Consider the following 16220-nt stretch of genomic DNA (forward strand, 5'->3'; position numbering starts at 1 on the left):
CCCCCTCCCTCCCCCTCTCTCCTCCTCCCTCCCCTCCCCTCCCTCCCCTTCTCTCCTCCTCCCTCCCCTCCCCTCCCTCCCCCTCCCCTCTCTTCCCTCCCTCCCCTCCCTCCCCCCTCCCCTCCCCTCCCTCCCCTCCCCCTCCCTCCCCCTCTCTCCTCCTCCCTCCCCTCCCCTCCCTCCCCTTCTCTCCTCCTCCCTCCCCTCCCCTCCCTCCCCCTCCCTCTCCCTCCCTCCCCCCTCCCCCTCCCCTCTCTTCCCTCCTTCTCCCTCCCTCCCCCTCCCTCCCCTCCCTCCCCCCTCCCCCTTCCCTCCCTCCCCTCCCCCTCCCTCCCCTCCCCCTCCTTCCCCCTCTCTCCTCCTCCCTCCCCTCCCCTCCCTCCCCCCTCTCTCCTCCTCCCTCCCCTCCCCTCCCTCCCCCTCCCTCTCCCTCCCTCTCTCTGGAAGGTGGGCGAGACCCTTTGCAGTAGGTGGAACAGGAGTGGGTGCAGAGGCAAGTGAAGGATGGCTGTTTTTGAGTAACTGTCACTGTCCAGATGCGATGAGGGCTAACAGATTCCCACATAATGTGCTATTTTTGTTCAGTGCTGCTCCCAGCCCTCAGCACCAGGCCCTTCTGGTTTTCTCTGTATAGTCAGTGGAGCAGTCCGGGCTGATAAGAGAGGCGGCCCGGCTCCCAGGCAGCGGGCTGGGCCAGAGGGCTGGTGACGGGAGATCAGCTGCCTCAGATACACCGCCTTGCCTCCTGCTGCTTTTTGTCTGTGCGCCCAGGACAGAGGGCGGCAAACCCGAAAGCCCACGGAGGTTTGCGTGGGATCCGAGCTCCCGAAATGGAGTTTGCTGAGTGCCTTGGAGCCAGCCTTGGGCGGGTCTCTCTGCCAGGAGGAGCCTGGCCTCCCAGGACCTGGAGGTGGGGCTGGCGGGCTGGTTAATCCTGTTGCCTCCAAGAAAAGAAGGGAAACACCGTGCAAGCTCCAAAGCCTGGCCGGTGTGTCAGCCCCCGAGAGCTTGCAGCCGAGGCCTGCAGCTCTGCAGATCGGGCGGGCGCAGTCAGTGGTTTGGTGTTTGCTTCTTCATCTTTTAATTGTCTTTCTTCCAGTAAATGCCCCTTTTAGTGTAGTTGAGACCCCGCCGGCGTCTGGGAGCCGTCTTCCTGCGCACAAGCCCCGCGTCCGCTCCACTCCGCCTCTGCCCTTGAATCTTGGCTTTTATTTCCTGGTTGTTCGTGAAAGAACGTGGAATTTTAGAATTGGAAGAGAGGTTCAGATCATTTGGTTCCTGTTATTTTCAGAAACAAACCAACAAAATTCAAACCCCAAACCCCTGACGACCAGGGCGGCTGAGCGCAGGGCGAAAGTCGCACGGTCCTCTGGCTCCTCCAGGCTGGGCTCCCGAAGGTGCTTCCTGCTTCCCAGCAGCGATTTCGAGGGTGACGTGATGCATTTTGGTTGGTCTACGTGAACGTTCTCTCCCCGGGACAGTCCATCTAACTTCTCCATAGAAAATGCAAAGACAGTTTGGCTATTAGAAATCGTACTTTAGCTTTTTTTTTATCATGTTTCCACTTGTCCACATATCTGACCCCTAGAGAAGACGTGAGGCTCCATCTCTATCTCTGCATTTTCTTCTCCGCGAGGCTGGTGCGCGTTGAGACAGCCCTCTTATTCGCTCACTTAGAGGCATGCCTTGGGCCTGTGTTGCAGGCCAGCACCGGGTTTGTGCTAGAATTCTGGTCGCCTTTCCGTTGGAGTTCACTATCATGATTTTTAATGATGTTCTGCTTTCCTCTGACGACGTCAACAACAAAAGTAAGGCAGCAGCAAAGAGCTGTAGCGTGAGTCGGATGAGTTTGGAGTTGAAATGGGAAATCCTAGCCGAGAAACAGAGGGAAGCAGACGTGTGCTGCCCTCAGCGGTCAGCCTGCCTTGCTGAGTCTTACATTCGCCTGGAGTCCCCAGCATGTGGGAGAAAAGGGGCAAAACAATAGGCTGGATGCGGTTTTCTAAAAAACATAACCGTTCACATACGAGGTGAAACAAAGAGGGACGAGTGGCTGAGAGTCCGGGGAGGGTTTTATCAGCAATTCAGCAGTCAAACCGGCTTTGCCGTCCTTATGCTGAAAATGACCATCTTTTACATTAGCCGTCTTGTATGCCAACGGTGAGGATTTTAATAATTTATTGAACTGCCGCAGAGGCAGAGCCACAAAGACGTTTGGCACGGGTGTGTGTGTGTGTGAAACAGTGTGAAACAATTTTCCACCATAAAAAAAGATTGGACTTAAGGCTCAATGGCTGTGACCTCAGTCCTGAGAGTGAGATGCCTGGAGGCTGGTCAGTGCTGGGTCCTGGAAGCTGGGCAGCGGCCGAGGGGCCGAGCTTCCCCCGTCGGGAGCCGGCTTCCTCTCCACGCTCTCAGGGGCCACAGGCGCGGCACTCCTCTCCGCCTAGAGTCCTCTGGATTTCGTCCCCTGCGGCCGCCGGTGTGGACAGCAATCCCCGTGGCGTCCAGCTGGTGGACGCTGGATCTTGAGAGTGGCTGAGCAGCTCTGCAAAGCCTGGTGCTTTGGGGACCGGCACGAACCTCGGCGCGCCTGGTGCTCTCGGGCCGAGGCCCCCCGGCTGCTAGGGGGCCGCACCACGCGGGTCTCTGGCTGTGGCGGCCGCCTCTGTTCAGCTCTCTGTTCGGACACAAGTGGACAGGTGGGCCCAGTGCAGGGAGGGGCAGGTCCTGGCGGGGGGCTGGCTGCCACTCTCAGAAGGGGTGAAGGTGAGCAGTTCCTGCTCTCAGAACAGCTGCAGTGCAGAGGCTCCCGGGGCCCCACGGGCTTTCACGTAAGCCCAGAGCGTTCGAACCAGAATGGATCTTGGAAAATATCTGATTCAGCTGTTGTGTTTTAGGAACTGAGGCGCAGAGAAGGGAAGTTGCATGCCCGGGGTTGCACAGCAGGCTGGCGGCAAAGCTAGGACTGGAGCCTGTTTCCAGCTATTGTCTCCTCGCCCTCCAGTAGAACTCAGGTGTGAGGCAGACGCAGCCCTTCAGGCCTGAAGCGAGCATGAACTGCAGCTTCAACGTGGTACTCAGCAGTGTGGAAGCCATCCGACCTGGATCTTCTTAGGACTTAGCCCAAAGCTGGGTGTTGTCTTTCCACCCAGACCTTAAATTTTACTCTGTTGTCACCTGCTGATGGAAAACCGAGGGCACCAAAGCATCAGACCAGGGCCAAGGGTGAGGGTGGCTGCAGGCGGCGCGCGTCCTGGTGGTGAGCGGGGGGCGGGGGTGGGGCAAGGACAGAGGCGACCCGGGCAGGTCGCCCAGCCCCTCAGGACTTCGGCCTTCCAGTCTGTAGGACGAAGGGGCCTGAATACAATACACGCCACTGCTCTCTTCAGCTCTGGTTTAAAAAAACCCTGTGTATTCCAGAATCCCAGGGTGTGGGGTCTGTGGGCTGAGGCGTGGAGGCGCAGCCGCTGGGGCGCGAGCATCGGGCAGGTGGCCAGGCCGGGGTCCAGCCATGCTGGGAAGAGAGCAGAGGCCAGAAAGACGGAGGAAGCAGCTCAGGAATGTTAGCGCCTCCACTGGGGACCTGTTGCTGCCCCCGCGTAGACCATCCGATTCCAGCAACTGGAAGCCATCCTTCATGATGCTGAGTTGGGTGTTCTTTGCAGGAAGGGCTGAGCTTTGGAGGCTCAGGTGTGATTTGGCTTTGACGGTCAGTGCTGTGCTCAGAATCCCAGATGCCAGCTCCCACCGGCTGGCTCTGAGGTCCAGAACTTTCTGTGCCGGAGCCCCAAACACTTGGGTCTTCAGCAGTCGGAAGTCCCTAAGGAGTTTAGCTGCAGCCGGGCGTGGTTGGCGACCTTGCACAGACCCGGCCCCGCCTTGGTTCTCGGTGATCACCGGGAGGCGGTGGCCGGCCTGTTCTAAGGGAAGCACCGCGCAGAGCTGGCGGTGGGGTCAGCGGAGGAGGCTCCCAGCGTCTGGGGGTCCTGTGCACCCTCCCCTCGGCTCTCTGCGCGGCAGGAGCCTAAACCACCTCTGAGGAAAGCCTCCAGGTCACGTGGACGGCCTTCCACGTCGGGGTCCGGCTGTGCGGGGGCAGCCCCGGGGGAAGGGGTGGCAGGGCCCCCGCCGGCCCGTGGCACCCACCAGGCTGCTGGCTCTGCCCTCTCCCACCTCCCCAGTGCGTTCCTGAGGCCATTCCCCCCGGAAAAGTGCGATGCCCCCCGGGGTCCCCAAAAGGTAGCTTTGGTTTTGTTTAATGGGATCCCTGTGCATCCTGGAAGCTGGTTCTGATGGTTTCTGGTTGCCTCAGCATGAGGTTGCACAGTTCACACCTGCGGGTGGTTGGGTCAGCAGCTGACAGGCGTCTCTCATCCCAGGGTCCCGCTGGGAGGAGGGTCCAGGGCACCAGGGCCCAAGCGAAGCCAGAGAAGTGTTTCCTGACTGGCTGGGGGCTCTCCCCAGGCCTCCGCCTCCCCGTGTGTGTCCTGGGATCCCTCCAGAAGCGGGCCTGCTGAGCCATGCAGTGATTCTACATTTAAGGTTTTGAGGGACTTGCATACTTTCCACAGCGGCTGCACCTCTGTACATTCCCAGCGACACTGCACAGGGCCTAGTTGTGTAGATTGTTTGCTTTCGGAAGAAAAATCGTGTTTGTCTTGATACTTTACGTAGAATGTTAGTTTCTTAAGATCCGGGTTCCTTCGAGCTCTCCGTTCTGTCAGACGCTGAGGGTGTCCGTGAGTCACGGCGACTATCGGACGCTTTGCCTTTGATTTTGTTTCCTTGGGAAACGTGGGAGCAGCTGAGCAGTGAGGACGCTCTGGCCTCATCCAGCCCTCAGCCTTGAGCTGAGCTGGGAGTGCCGGCGTGGCAGGGCTGACCGCAGGGCTGGGGGCAGCACCGGTCTGTGGGTCCCTGTTTCAATCGGGGGAGCCCCAGCTGCCTCGGTAACCCCGCGTCTGGGCGGTCACCATGGTGGAGCTGCCCTCGCTCGCCTCAGCCCGGTGGGTGGGAGGTGCCGCCTCCAGGATGGCCACGTGCAGGGGTGGGGAACGACCTCCTGAAGGCCGTGGACGCGTCCTGTGGCCGGGGGCGACGTGGCCGAGGCACGGAGTCCACAGAGAGCTGTCGCTGGTGCCCGCTGGCTACAGGAGCCACGTGCTGGCCAGCCTCCTTTCTCCTCCCGTCCTGGATGTGGGCTCAGGCAGTCCCAATGGCGAGGGCCCTTGAGCTGCCCGAGCCTGGGGCAGCTGGCCCTGCTCCCCACGCCCTGGCTGGGTGCTGCTGTCACAGCCGCGTGAGAGAGCTGGTGGGACGGTGGTAAAGAGCATGGGAGCCGGAGCCAGCCTGCCACTTCCCGTGTGACCTGCGGCAACTCACTCAACCTGTCTGGGCCCTAGTTTTCCCGACAGAGAAAGGGGACCGTGATAGCTTAGACCACTGAGGACTGTCATAGGATTAACCGGGTCGAGTGTGTCAGAATGGGGCCTGGCACTCTGCAACCATCCGTAAACGTTCACTCCTATTTTGAGAGTTGACATACACGGGACCACAGGGATTTTAGAGAACAAGACACTCCATCACTGCAGCGTAACTATGACAACCGCGTTTTCTGTGTCAAAAACGGGGATCACGTTCTGAAAGGAGGCTTGTGCTCTGCTGATGCGAGACAGCGCAGGGAGGCCATTTGGAGGATCCCGGCTGGACCCGCAGGCATTACGGTGGGCGCTGAGGCTGTAACTTTGGGTGACTCCCGACCGTCTGTGTGAAGTGGGCTGACGGGGCCCATGTGCGGCACGTCGCTGGGAGCGTACGGCTGGCGCTCGATGAGTTGTTACAAGTAAAATGCTCAGGAAAGTGCGCGGATGGGAGCGGGCTCTGCTCTTGGCCGTCTTCGCGCTCTCCCCGTGTGGGCAGCCTGGCCTCTGCTTGGCTGTGCCCTGACCCCCAGCCCGGCCCCTTGGCCTGGGGCTCCGTACCAAGTTTACCTTCCTGGACCTCCTTCCACTTTGAGGGGTGGGGAAATGGACCCCTGGCATTTACAGAAGGGGTGGTGGGGTATCACCACCTCCTGAGCCCGGGGGCCTGAGGCCAGTGGGCAACTGAGGACAGCTCAGGCCGCTGTCCGTCCCCGGCCCTGCCATGCACACGCTGCCCCATCCCAGGAGCCTGGAATTGCGCTCCCCGAGAATAGAAACAATGTTATAGCTTCGTTGCAGAAATGTATGTGGAGGATATTTCATCAATTCAAAGAAGTTTTTTCTCTTCTCCAAAATACCTGGGGAGGGCTTTTTTCTTGCTGCTGCACCCCTGGGTGCAGAGCCCTGGGGCTCTGAGAGAGCAGTGGGCTCCTTCCTGTGCCACGATAGTGGAAGAGGTCCTGTGGGATCAAGGGGAGCCCTGCGCAGCGCGGTGCAGAGGCCCAGGCTTCCTTGCAGGGCAGCTTCCACCTGGAGGGGTGGGTGGGGAAAAGCCTGGGGTTCGGAGGGGTCCCAGAAGGGGAATCAGGAAAGAATGAAAGGGTGCTCCAGCCTGGAACATCAGGGCACTGGCGCCTGGGGCTCCCCGGGCTGGCCTGCGAGCCTAGTGCAGGTGGCCGTCTACAGACGGGGAGACGACTCTGCCTGGCCGTGGACTCTGCAATGGGGGAGTGCAGAGCCTGGCTTTGCTTCTCCAGGGGCGAGGGGTGTGTGTGCCTGAGGCCTGATTAACAGGCCGCGGGCTTGGTGCTGAGGGGGCAGGGAGGCCTCTGCAGTGGGGCCCCTTGGTGTGGCCTGTGCTTGGCACTTCCTCTGTGATGACAGCTGTCCCGCCCGGCGTGAGGGGCGCCTCCAATCTAGAGGGGAGGGCACGGGTGCCCTCGGCCCGTCAGGCTGAGCCTGCGCTCTGAGCACCCACGGGGTCTCCCGCAGGGCCCCGCACCGTGAGGTGCGCCCGCGTCCCTATAGCCCGGGGTCCGAGGCCCCAGGCTGGCCGAGGTGGAGCCGCGAGCGCGGGGAAGGTGAGGCTCGTGCGCATGCGCCCCGCCCTGGGGAGCGCTCTGCCGGGAGAGGCCGGCCGGGTCGGTGCGCCCGGTGCCGAGGGGGACGCAGCACAGGGTCGGCGGCGTGGGAAGGCTCCCAGCTGCTCTAATGCGTGTGCACGGGAGTGTGTGCGAGCCTGTGTGTGTCTTGCTGCCCCGCCTCCCTAGTCCCAGCGGCTGGCGCGGGTGCGGCGGGGGCAGAGCTGCGGCCGCGGCTGCCGAGGACCCGGCGCTGCATGCGGGGCGGAGCCGTGAGGGGCCCCTGTTGCCGCTTTGTCCTTCCTGCCACCTTCCCGCTGGGAGAGGGAACAAGCAGGCCGTCTTACCAAGTGTGACGGGCAGCTCTGCGTGGGCGGAGCGCGCAGCAGGCGTGGCCCGCGGGCGGGGCGTGTGCCGGGTCCCCTGAAGGTGCCGCCGGAGCCCTGCCATTTCTGAGCCAGGGTTAAATTCCAAAGGCCTGGGAGGCCCGTGGCCTCGCCTGCTGTGCCTGCCTGCCCTGCCCTGGGCTGCTGTAGACAGATTGCCTGCCCTGCCCTGGGCTGCTGTAGACAGATTTCTGTTGTTACTCTCTTCCCACGGCTGGTCCCCTCACGAGGAGCATGAACGTGAGTTTGGTGCCTACTGTATACAGTGTTTCGAGGACCTGCATGATGGCACAGCATGTGATCACCTGTGGTTGTAGAAAGGAGCAAGGCTGGTGCCCACGCGGGCCTCGTGGCCTTCCTTGTGAGGGAAGGACCCTGCCTGTTCTTCCCTCACAAGGAATTCTGACACAGATGACTCATGTTATGTCTCTCACCGGCCCCATAATTACTTTACAGCCACCTCTGGTGCACCCTCATTTTCAAAGACTTTATAATTGTGGCACCTTTCCTGCCTGTCTCTTCTTGCTCCAAAATCAAGAACATTGATTTTGAGGTTTCCAGGGAACCAAGATAACACGTTTACACATGTGTGTTATGTACGCGCATAAACTAGTCACACAATCACTGAGCAGCTGTGTACGTTGCAATAATTTGTAAATGTGTCCTCAGCTAATTAGCCCACTTTGAGAGTCGAGGTTAGGTGATCGCATCGTCTTTATTAATCCCACGTCCTATGATCTCTTCCCAAAGAGATAATGAAGAAATGTAAAAAAGACATATAGCAAACAAAAACAGGCAAAGACCTTAGAAAAGGAGGAAAGAGGATGGAATATTACGGGAGCAAAGAAAATATTTACTTCACTGAAATGAACAGTACCAAAGCCTGCACAACTGAGAAACGTTGGTAACCTGACAGGAGCCACCTGGTGGGCCCAGGCAGAGAGGGTCCTGGGAGGTGGAAGGCAGTCCATCCCAGCGCTGGGGTCTGGGGCGGGGGTCCTCCCGTGGTCTCAGGATAAAGGTGGCAGTGAAACCGGGGGTGACTGTTCTCAGCAGGTGCACGATTAGGTTCCATAGGCTTTTTTCTTAGAAGGTCCTTTAACGCGAGCCCGAGGCACATCACTGAGTGTCTCGGGGAGCCTAAACCGACTTGTTCCAGCCCACGGCTGCCCACTGGCCTGACCTGATGGTTCTGGGTCGTTCTCTGAGACACCCAGCACGCAGCAGTCCCTGAAAGCCACGGCATCTTGAGGGTGAAGGCTCAGCATCTCCACGTGTCCCTCCCCCAGGCAGAGGTCCACTAGGCCCCCCTTCTCCACGTGTGAGGCTGGGAAATGGATGTGCTCGGGGGGAGCCAGCACCTGAGCCTGACAGTATGAGCGGGGAGGGGGCGTGGTGTTGGCTGAGAAAATATGGGGACACGTGCTCCCCGTCTGCTGTCCCCACCGTGACCCCTTCTGTTTTGCCTCAGTGATTCGGGTCCTTAATCCAGCCAGGTCATCTGCTGGGAGTTGAAGACTTCTAAATCTACGTGAGATTAGGGTTCTAGCTAGTGGTGTTATACATTTCTCTGGGCATCTCTGTTTTATTCCTGGCGAATGGAGAAACACCAGGTAATCAGATACAGATATTTATTTAATGCACAGTGGCTGCAGGGTGCAGTGTCAGACGCTTGCGAGGTTTAAGAGGTGGGAGCTGTGACGCCTGCCTTCTGGGAGCTCGGGCACTCCTGGACCAGAGAAGTATGTTGGTGCCCAAGGGTTGGGGGGTGAGGGGGGTCCTGTCGACATGGAGATGTGAGTGCACGTGTGTGCACAGACGTGCGGTGGTGAGGCTGGCACCACATGCAGTCCCACCTTCTCAGGGGGAAGTGGCCTGGAAAGCTGGTCCGGGAGGAGGGCCTTGGGATGGGCCTGCATAGGTATTGAGGACACAGTGATGGTTACGAGTGAAAATGACTTTTGCCTGTAGAAACGGTGCTCCGAGGAGAGCTGGTGAAAACAGATGAACAGACAATATTAAACAAGCAGTTGTTTCACATTCTTCCAAAAATCCAACGCAAAAATTGTTAATGTTTTCCCTTTCCGGTGGAAGAAATCTGCCTCCCAGTTCTAGGTGACTGAGAATCAGAGGGTCTCGGAACAGAGCCTTTGCTCCCGGAGCTTCCGGTCGGTGGTGCTTGCTTGGCTGGGAGATGGCCACCTGCTCTCTCGGGGCCTCAGGCGTCCCTCGCGTCCCTGTCTTCAGGCCCATCCAGTCCCCGTCCGCAGAGGCGGCGGGGCCCAGCCTTCTCCTCCGCAGAGTGGACGGGGGATGTGGGGACGGCCTCGGGGTTCCGCTGAGTTCCCCGAGTTCGGGAAGTTCAAGTCCATGCCTGCACCTGTGCTTGCTGTGCTCACCTCCCACAGAGGTCTGGGGGCTGACTTCCCTGGAAGAACGCACTCTCGCTCCCCTGGAGGCCCGTGGGCAGTGCTCGGGGCCAGTGGCCGTCAGGAGGCTGCTGCTGTTTCCCCACCTCCGCCGGCCAGCCTCAAGCGGCCTTTGTTGCCGCTTTGGAGAAACGCGCGTGCTATGAGCCGCCTCTCACAACACCGCCGTGAGCCCGGGGCCTCTCTGGGACGCAGACACGGGGGTGGGACCATCCTGTCCTGCGGGCTCGCCTCCGAAAAGGCCACGGGTCCGTCTAGCTCTTCCATCTCCACCACCCTCGCTGAGCCACCCCCTCTGCACGGGCAGCCCCCTTCAGCCCCGTGGCTTCCGGCAGAGAGCGGCCCCTGTCTGCAAGGCCCTGGCAGCCTCCTGCAGCCCCCGGAGGAAGGCCGAGCCCTCGCCGCGCCCTCACGGCCGCCTTGCCTGCCCACTTGCTCCAGCCTTGGAGCTCTGTCCCTCTTGGTCCCGGAGCCCCGGTGGCCAGGCGCGTCCTTCCCGCTGCAGGTCCAGCTCCCCAGCCTGCAGGGCCTCGCCAGCCCCGCGCGGGCCAGCCCGTTCCTTAGACGCCGCTCCTCTGGGGCCTCTGCCTGTGGCGCGGGGCTGGTGCCCCTTCTTCGTGCTGTCCTCGTAGCCTGTCCACCGCGGCCCACGTCACAGTTAGAGGTGAATAAGTTGCGTGTACTTAGTGCTGTGTGGCCACCTGCCCTGAGAGCAGAGCCGTGCTTGTCCGTCTTTGCTCCGAGTGCACGTCCCACGGCTGTGCTGCCTGTTGGTCCGGCGGGACGTTAGAGCAGGGCCATCATGTCCGGGCGTCGGGGGCAGCACAGAGCAGTGCGCACGGGGACGAGTCCACTCATTGGAGAGGGAAGGGGCCTCACAGGCTCGCTGTGGACACGGGACCGGACATGCTCAGAGGTGTGCCGACGAGAGTGTACGCCGCCCTCCGGCGGAAGCGGAGAAAGCAGCAGTGAAGTTGTTTGTTGAGGAATAAGTGAGGGAACCAGGTTTCTGGGACAGAGGTGTTAGAAACATCTGCTTCTGGGATGAGTTTAGAGGTTGGAAGAGCAGCTTCCTTGTTCTTTTTTTTTTTTTTTGCCGTACGTGGGCCTCTCACTGTTGCGGCCTCTCCCGCTGCGGAGCGCAGGCTCAGCGGCCACGGCTCACGGGCCCAGCCGCTCCGCGGCACGTGGGATCTTCCCGGACCGGGGCACGAACCCGTGTCCCCTGCATTGGCAGGCGGATTCTCTACCACTGCGCCACCAGGGAAGCCTGCTTCCTTGTTCTTGTGGTGAGTTTGGCCGTTTAACAAATCTTAGAGGCTGTGTGTATCTATACACACATACATACACGTGGGCACCAATGCACACACGTTATACACATAAACATGTACGTACACAGTAGACACGTATACACCCATACACACATGGAGGTAGACACATATACATACACATGTACACATATACACACATTCATGTACATATACACAACACACATCTACATATGCCTACACACATTTGCAGGCATGAAAACACGCACATATATGTAGATACACAGTACATAGCACACACATGCGTGTACACTTATACCTTGGTGTCCTTTAAATATGGTGGTAAAGATGAACGACGTTGTTGAAAAATGCGTTGGGTAAAACAATAATGAGCACAGCACACCTACTAGAACAGCCAGAACCCAGACGCTGACATCGCCAAATGCCGGCGAGGGTGTGGAACAGCAGGAACCCTCACTGCTGGTGGGAACGCACATGGTGCAGCCACGGGGGACGAAAGTTTGGTGGTTAGTTACAAAACGAAGCAGACTCTTACCACAGGATCCAGCCATTGTGCTCCTTGGCATTTGCCCAGAGGAGCTGAAAACATGTCCACGTGAAAACCTGCATATGGATGTTTATAGCAGGTTTATTCATAACCGCCCAAACCTGGACGTAACCAAGATGTCCTTTGGTAGGTGAATGGGTGAATAAACGGTGGTGCATCCAGGCAATGGAATAGTATTCAGTGGTCATAAGAAATGGCTGTCGAGCCTCAAAAAGACATGGAGGAAGCTTCAATGAATATGACCGAGTGAAAGCAGCCAGTCTGAGCAGGCTGTATTCTGTATGATTCCAGCCATATGACATTCTGGACAAGGCAAATTTATGGAGCCGGTGAAAAACATCACTGGTTGCTGGTGTCAGGGAGGACGGGGGGATGAACGGGGGGGCACAGAAGAATTCTAGGGCAGTGAGAATACTCTGTGTGACGCTGTGGGAGTGGATACAAGTCTTTATACATTTTTTCAAGCCCGTAGAAGTACAGCACCGAGAGTGAACCCCAGCGTGGGTTCCGTATGGTTGATGGTGTGTCAGTGTAGGTTCGTCAACTGTAACAAATGTACCATTTGATGGGAGTGTTGATAATGGGGGGGCTGTGCATGCAAGGGGGCAGCAGGTTTACGGGGAGTCTGTGTACCTTCCTCTTAATTTTGCTGTGAACCCAACACTGCTCTGAAAAATAAAGTCTATTAATTAAAAAAAGCTACTGGGGACAGTGTCTCTACCTCATCAGCATGGCTAGAGTCTAGGGGCAAAGAGCATCCAGGGTTAGCTTTCAGACAATCCGAACAATTAAATTATTAGCGAAAACTACTTCTAAAAGCACAAACAATATTATGTACCATGTTATCTATAGTCTAAATATATGTTTAAAAGAAAGGTTTCAAGAAAATCTGATGAATATTTTTCTCAGAATATATTGACAACGTCGTACACCACACATCAAATTTAAAGAATGACGCCATTACCCTGTAGAAGGGAAATAATTTACTTGGAATTCTCCCAAACGGAGAGGAAATTGTCTTTGCCCGTCTTCCTCTGTGACAACCTGGGTGATGGGGTGCTCCCTGCAGGAAGCGGCTCTCAGACACGCCCCCGGAAGCAGGGCTCCCCGCGGGCGCTCAGCTGGTCGCGGATACGGGCCTGATTTCTCTGCCTGCGGCTCAGCTCAGCTACTGACCCCTCCCCGACCAGCCTGGGTTTCTCATCTTTAAAACGTTGGGTTGGACCGTTTTAATGCTCCTTCCGTTCCCGGGTTTCAAGATGTTTCCATTTGAAGAGGGAAGTGAAAGTTCCGGGCGTGTCCTGAAGGGTTCTCACTTTTCTCTCCTCGCCCAGCACCCCACGCACGCCACCCACGGGCGTGGAGTTCTTTGCGTGAAACAGAAGCAGAGAACAGGGACCCTTACGGTCTGTGTGCCAGCCGAGCAGACCGTGCACCTTGCTGGGGGCTGGCAGTGGGGAGGAGACCCTCCCTCCGAGGCGACTGTCCCCGATCACCGGTGGCAGTTGGGTTAATTTCAGCGGCGCTCGCCGGGGGGTGGGGCAGAGGCTGAGGGTTGAACTCCTCACGTGGCCGTCCTCTTCCTGCTCCCAGCAGCCCGGCAGCCCGGCAGGCCGCCTCCTGGATTCTCTGGGCTTTGCAGAGGCCCACGGAAATCCAGGAGGTGCTTGCGAGAGGACACGTAACGATGATTCTCCGCTGCCCACGTGGGGCCGTCCGCCTCAAGCACATGTGGGATATCCGAGCAGCAGTTACTGATCAGCCTGGCGCCGGGCAAATGTGCTTCTGCTAATTAAACTGGTTGCATTTGAAAGGCAGTGAACAATGGAAGTGCTTTCCCCCTGCGCCCAGCCTGACGCTGTAGATGCCACCCTGGGTGAGGCCCTGGGTCCTGAATTAGCCTTCTGTACCCAAGGCGGTGATTTGAATGTTTGAACCCCCATAGGGAGCTTGTCTCAAAGTGAACAATTCGCTGAATAAAGACTAATTAGGTTCTAAACTAATTAGAAGGTGCGGTTGGAAAAGATGTTGATGAGCAGAGTCTGTCATTTCAGACAAATAGGACAGAGCAGGGTAATGGGTCCCCATGAATATCTCACTGCTCCTGGAGCCCCCCCTTCCTCACTGCGTTCTGAGGAGGCCGCCTGGAAGCCAGCCCTGCCGGGGCTCCATGGCCCCCGCCACCAGCGCCTCCTGCAGCCTGGCACTTATGTTCCTAGGCGCCCTGTTTCTCATCTGGAAGACCAGCCCTGAATACTATTGACCTTTTGGTCACTGGGCAGGCAGGAGCAAAGCTTCACATCAAAAGTGTGAACGTCTCCGGTGGCAAATGACAAAAAGGCGGGGGCTGGGCAGGGAGGGCTGGAAAATCGACTAGAAACCCGAACTACGCGGGACTCAGCCTTTGCGTCTGTGGTCTCCACGATGGCCTGCTTTTCACTTAAAACACTGTTACTTTGCAGGTGCTTCTGATGCCGGCAGCTCCTCGGAGCGTCGCCGCGGGGCGTGGCCGGGGCTTCCTGGCCGCCTGTCTCTCTCCTCTCTTAGCTGACCTGCCTCCCTTTGTTGCAGACGGAGCGTTTGGACGGTGTCAGGAGTCTCCGGCCGTAGACGTGCATCACTACGAAGTGCCGCCAGGGGTCCTGCAGCACCTGACAGCCACCCTGCAGGCGCTCTCCCACACAGGTACGCGGGCCTGGGCCCAATCCGCGTCCTGGCGCTGGGCCAGCGGCCGCTGCGGCGCCAGGTGCTCAGCAGACATGTTGCTTCTTCTTAAGAACCCTCGGCCTCTTAGGTGGTGGGGAGTTAGAAAAGGGCCGAGCCAGCCAGCGTGTGATGGGCGGAGGGCAGGTGGCCTGGGTCCCTCCTGGGTGAGCAGGTGGTCCCGGCAGCCGTGGCCGGCGCTGTGGGGCAGTGAGGGTGGGGGGGCGGCCGTGTGTGTCGTAGCGACCGTGCCGCCGGAGCCCCATTCCTAGGGTCCCAGCCGAGCCGCCCGGCTGCTCGGTGGCCCACGGTCGAGCGTGCAGTCTTGAATGAGGCCCAGGAGCAGGCTGGGGGCAGCTTCGTCGGGAGAGGCGTTTTCTGCAGAGGGTGAACCCTGAGGGTCCGCACTGAGATTCACCTGCCGCGGCCTCCCCGGGCTCCTGCAGCATCGGGTCTGCCGTGGACCCCCCTAGCGTAGGCGTCTCACCCGGGCACGTGGGGCCGTGGCTGCCTCCTGCCCACAGTGTCCTCAGTGTCCCGGTGCGAGCCTGTGAGACGAAAGGCGATCAGGGCCCCGGAGCCCCGGACGGCGCCGAGGGCTGGAGCGCTGACACGTGGCGGCATGGCTGTCCTGGCCCGTGAGAGCGGGCTTTCTTGGATGAGCGCCCCCGCGGTGGGGGGAGCAGGTGCCGTGGGCTGGGCCACCCGTTCCAGCAGAGAAGACGTTTGGCGGCGGCAGCAGGCGGCCCCATGCGGGTCCCTTCGTGGAGCCCGCCGCCGTCCGCGGACGGGCGTGGGGTCGTCACCCTCCTTGGTGGCGGCACACACCTCTGCAGAGTCCCTCCGGGAACGGGGTGTTGCTTTCGGTCTGTGATGCCATAAGTGGAAACTGTGGCGGGTGGTGGTCTTAAGTGGAGGTACTTTGAGTGCCTTTCCCACGTGATACCCTCACTCCGCAGGTCAGGGGACGGGGTGGGGATTCTGGCAGCCGCGGAGTGTGTGCGTTCCAGAGCCGGGGAGTAACCGCAGGATGGCTTTGCTCACCTGCCCCATAAGCCCCTCTGTGCCTGGCGAGCCTTGGTGACGTTTTGGGTCTTCTGGTATTACTGTCAGTTGAGGGCCAGTGTCCAGCGGTCACTGAAGAGTCTGCTGATGTCCTTTTCCTCAGTGCACAGCTGCCCCGGTAGAAGGCTGCAGGTCCCTTTTGGAGGCTGGGGGAGAGATGAACAGGATAGCGTCTGGCTCGTGTAGCAGTCTTTCCTCCAGGGGGCCTGCTCCCACCCATCCTTCGAGGAGCTCTGGTCTGTGACATGGAGTTTCCAAGTGTGGAAACTGGTGGAGGGGCTGTGACTATTTTGGCGATTCAGTAGATGTAGAACTTTCCTGCTGGTGCAGGTCCCTGGATGCTGGCGGAAAGCCCATCTCGTCCAGCTCTAGGAACACTGCCAGCAGCAGCTAACCAATGCCGCAGGCCTCATGGGCCACTTTCTTCTGATAAGCGCTCGGTGGTGACCACATCCCCTTCTCTTTGGTACTTAAGTGCCCCCACTTGGCCCCTGACTTCCCAAGGCCCCATCATCCTGGTGCATCAGGGGTCCCAGATGAATGGAAGCTGCTCCCAGTGTATTCCTGACACGTGCGGGCGTCACCGTGAGCTCTTCGAGGATGCTGGGACCCGTGAACTTATTTCTCGTGCCCTCTGGACCCTCCTGGGGTCACTGGCAGGTCGATTGTGCTGATCTCGCTAAGCCTTTGGGCACATGCCTCTGTCACGTAAAAAGGGAGTTCTGGTGTTTCCACTTCACTTCAGTAGGGACCTTGTGTCCCTATTTATGTCAACCAGCGGTGGAGACTGCTGGA

At 59.1% G+C, this 16220-nt stretch overlaps 1 protein-coding gene across 7 annotated transcripts in view; it reads left to right on the forward strand.

The window, feature by feature from the left end:
- The window catches only part of PTPRN2 (protein tyrosine phosphatase receptor type N2), a 697234-nt gene that overhangs the window by 158743 nt on the left and 522271 nt on the right, over positions 1 to 16220 (forward strand). For 6 of the 7 annotated variants that reach the window (XM_067041729.1, XM_067041728.1, XM_067041727.1 and 3 more), the window contains exon 3: positions 14229 to 14342. The exons of the other annotated variant lie outside the window; for it this stretch is intronic. In XM_067041729.1, the coding sequence (XP_066897830.1) occupies positions 14229 to 14342 (114 nt within the window). The remainder of the gene's footprint in view (positions 1 to 14228; positions 14343 to 16220) is intronic. 7 annotated transcript variants of the gene reach the window in all.

This window comes from Kogia breviceps, chromosome 9 (genome assembly GCF_026419965.1).
Source record: "Kogia breviceps isolate mKogBre1 chromosome 9, mKogBre1 haplotype 1, whole genome shotgun sequence".
In the NCBI taxonomy this organism is placed as follows: domain Eukaryota; kingdom Metazoa; phylum Chordata; class Mammalia; order Artiodactyla; family Physeteridae; genus Kogia; species Kogia breviceps.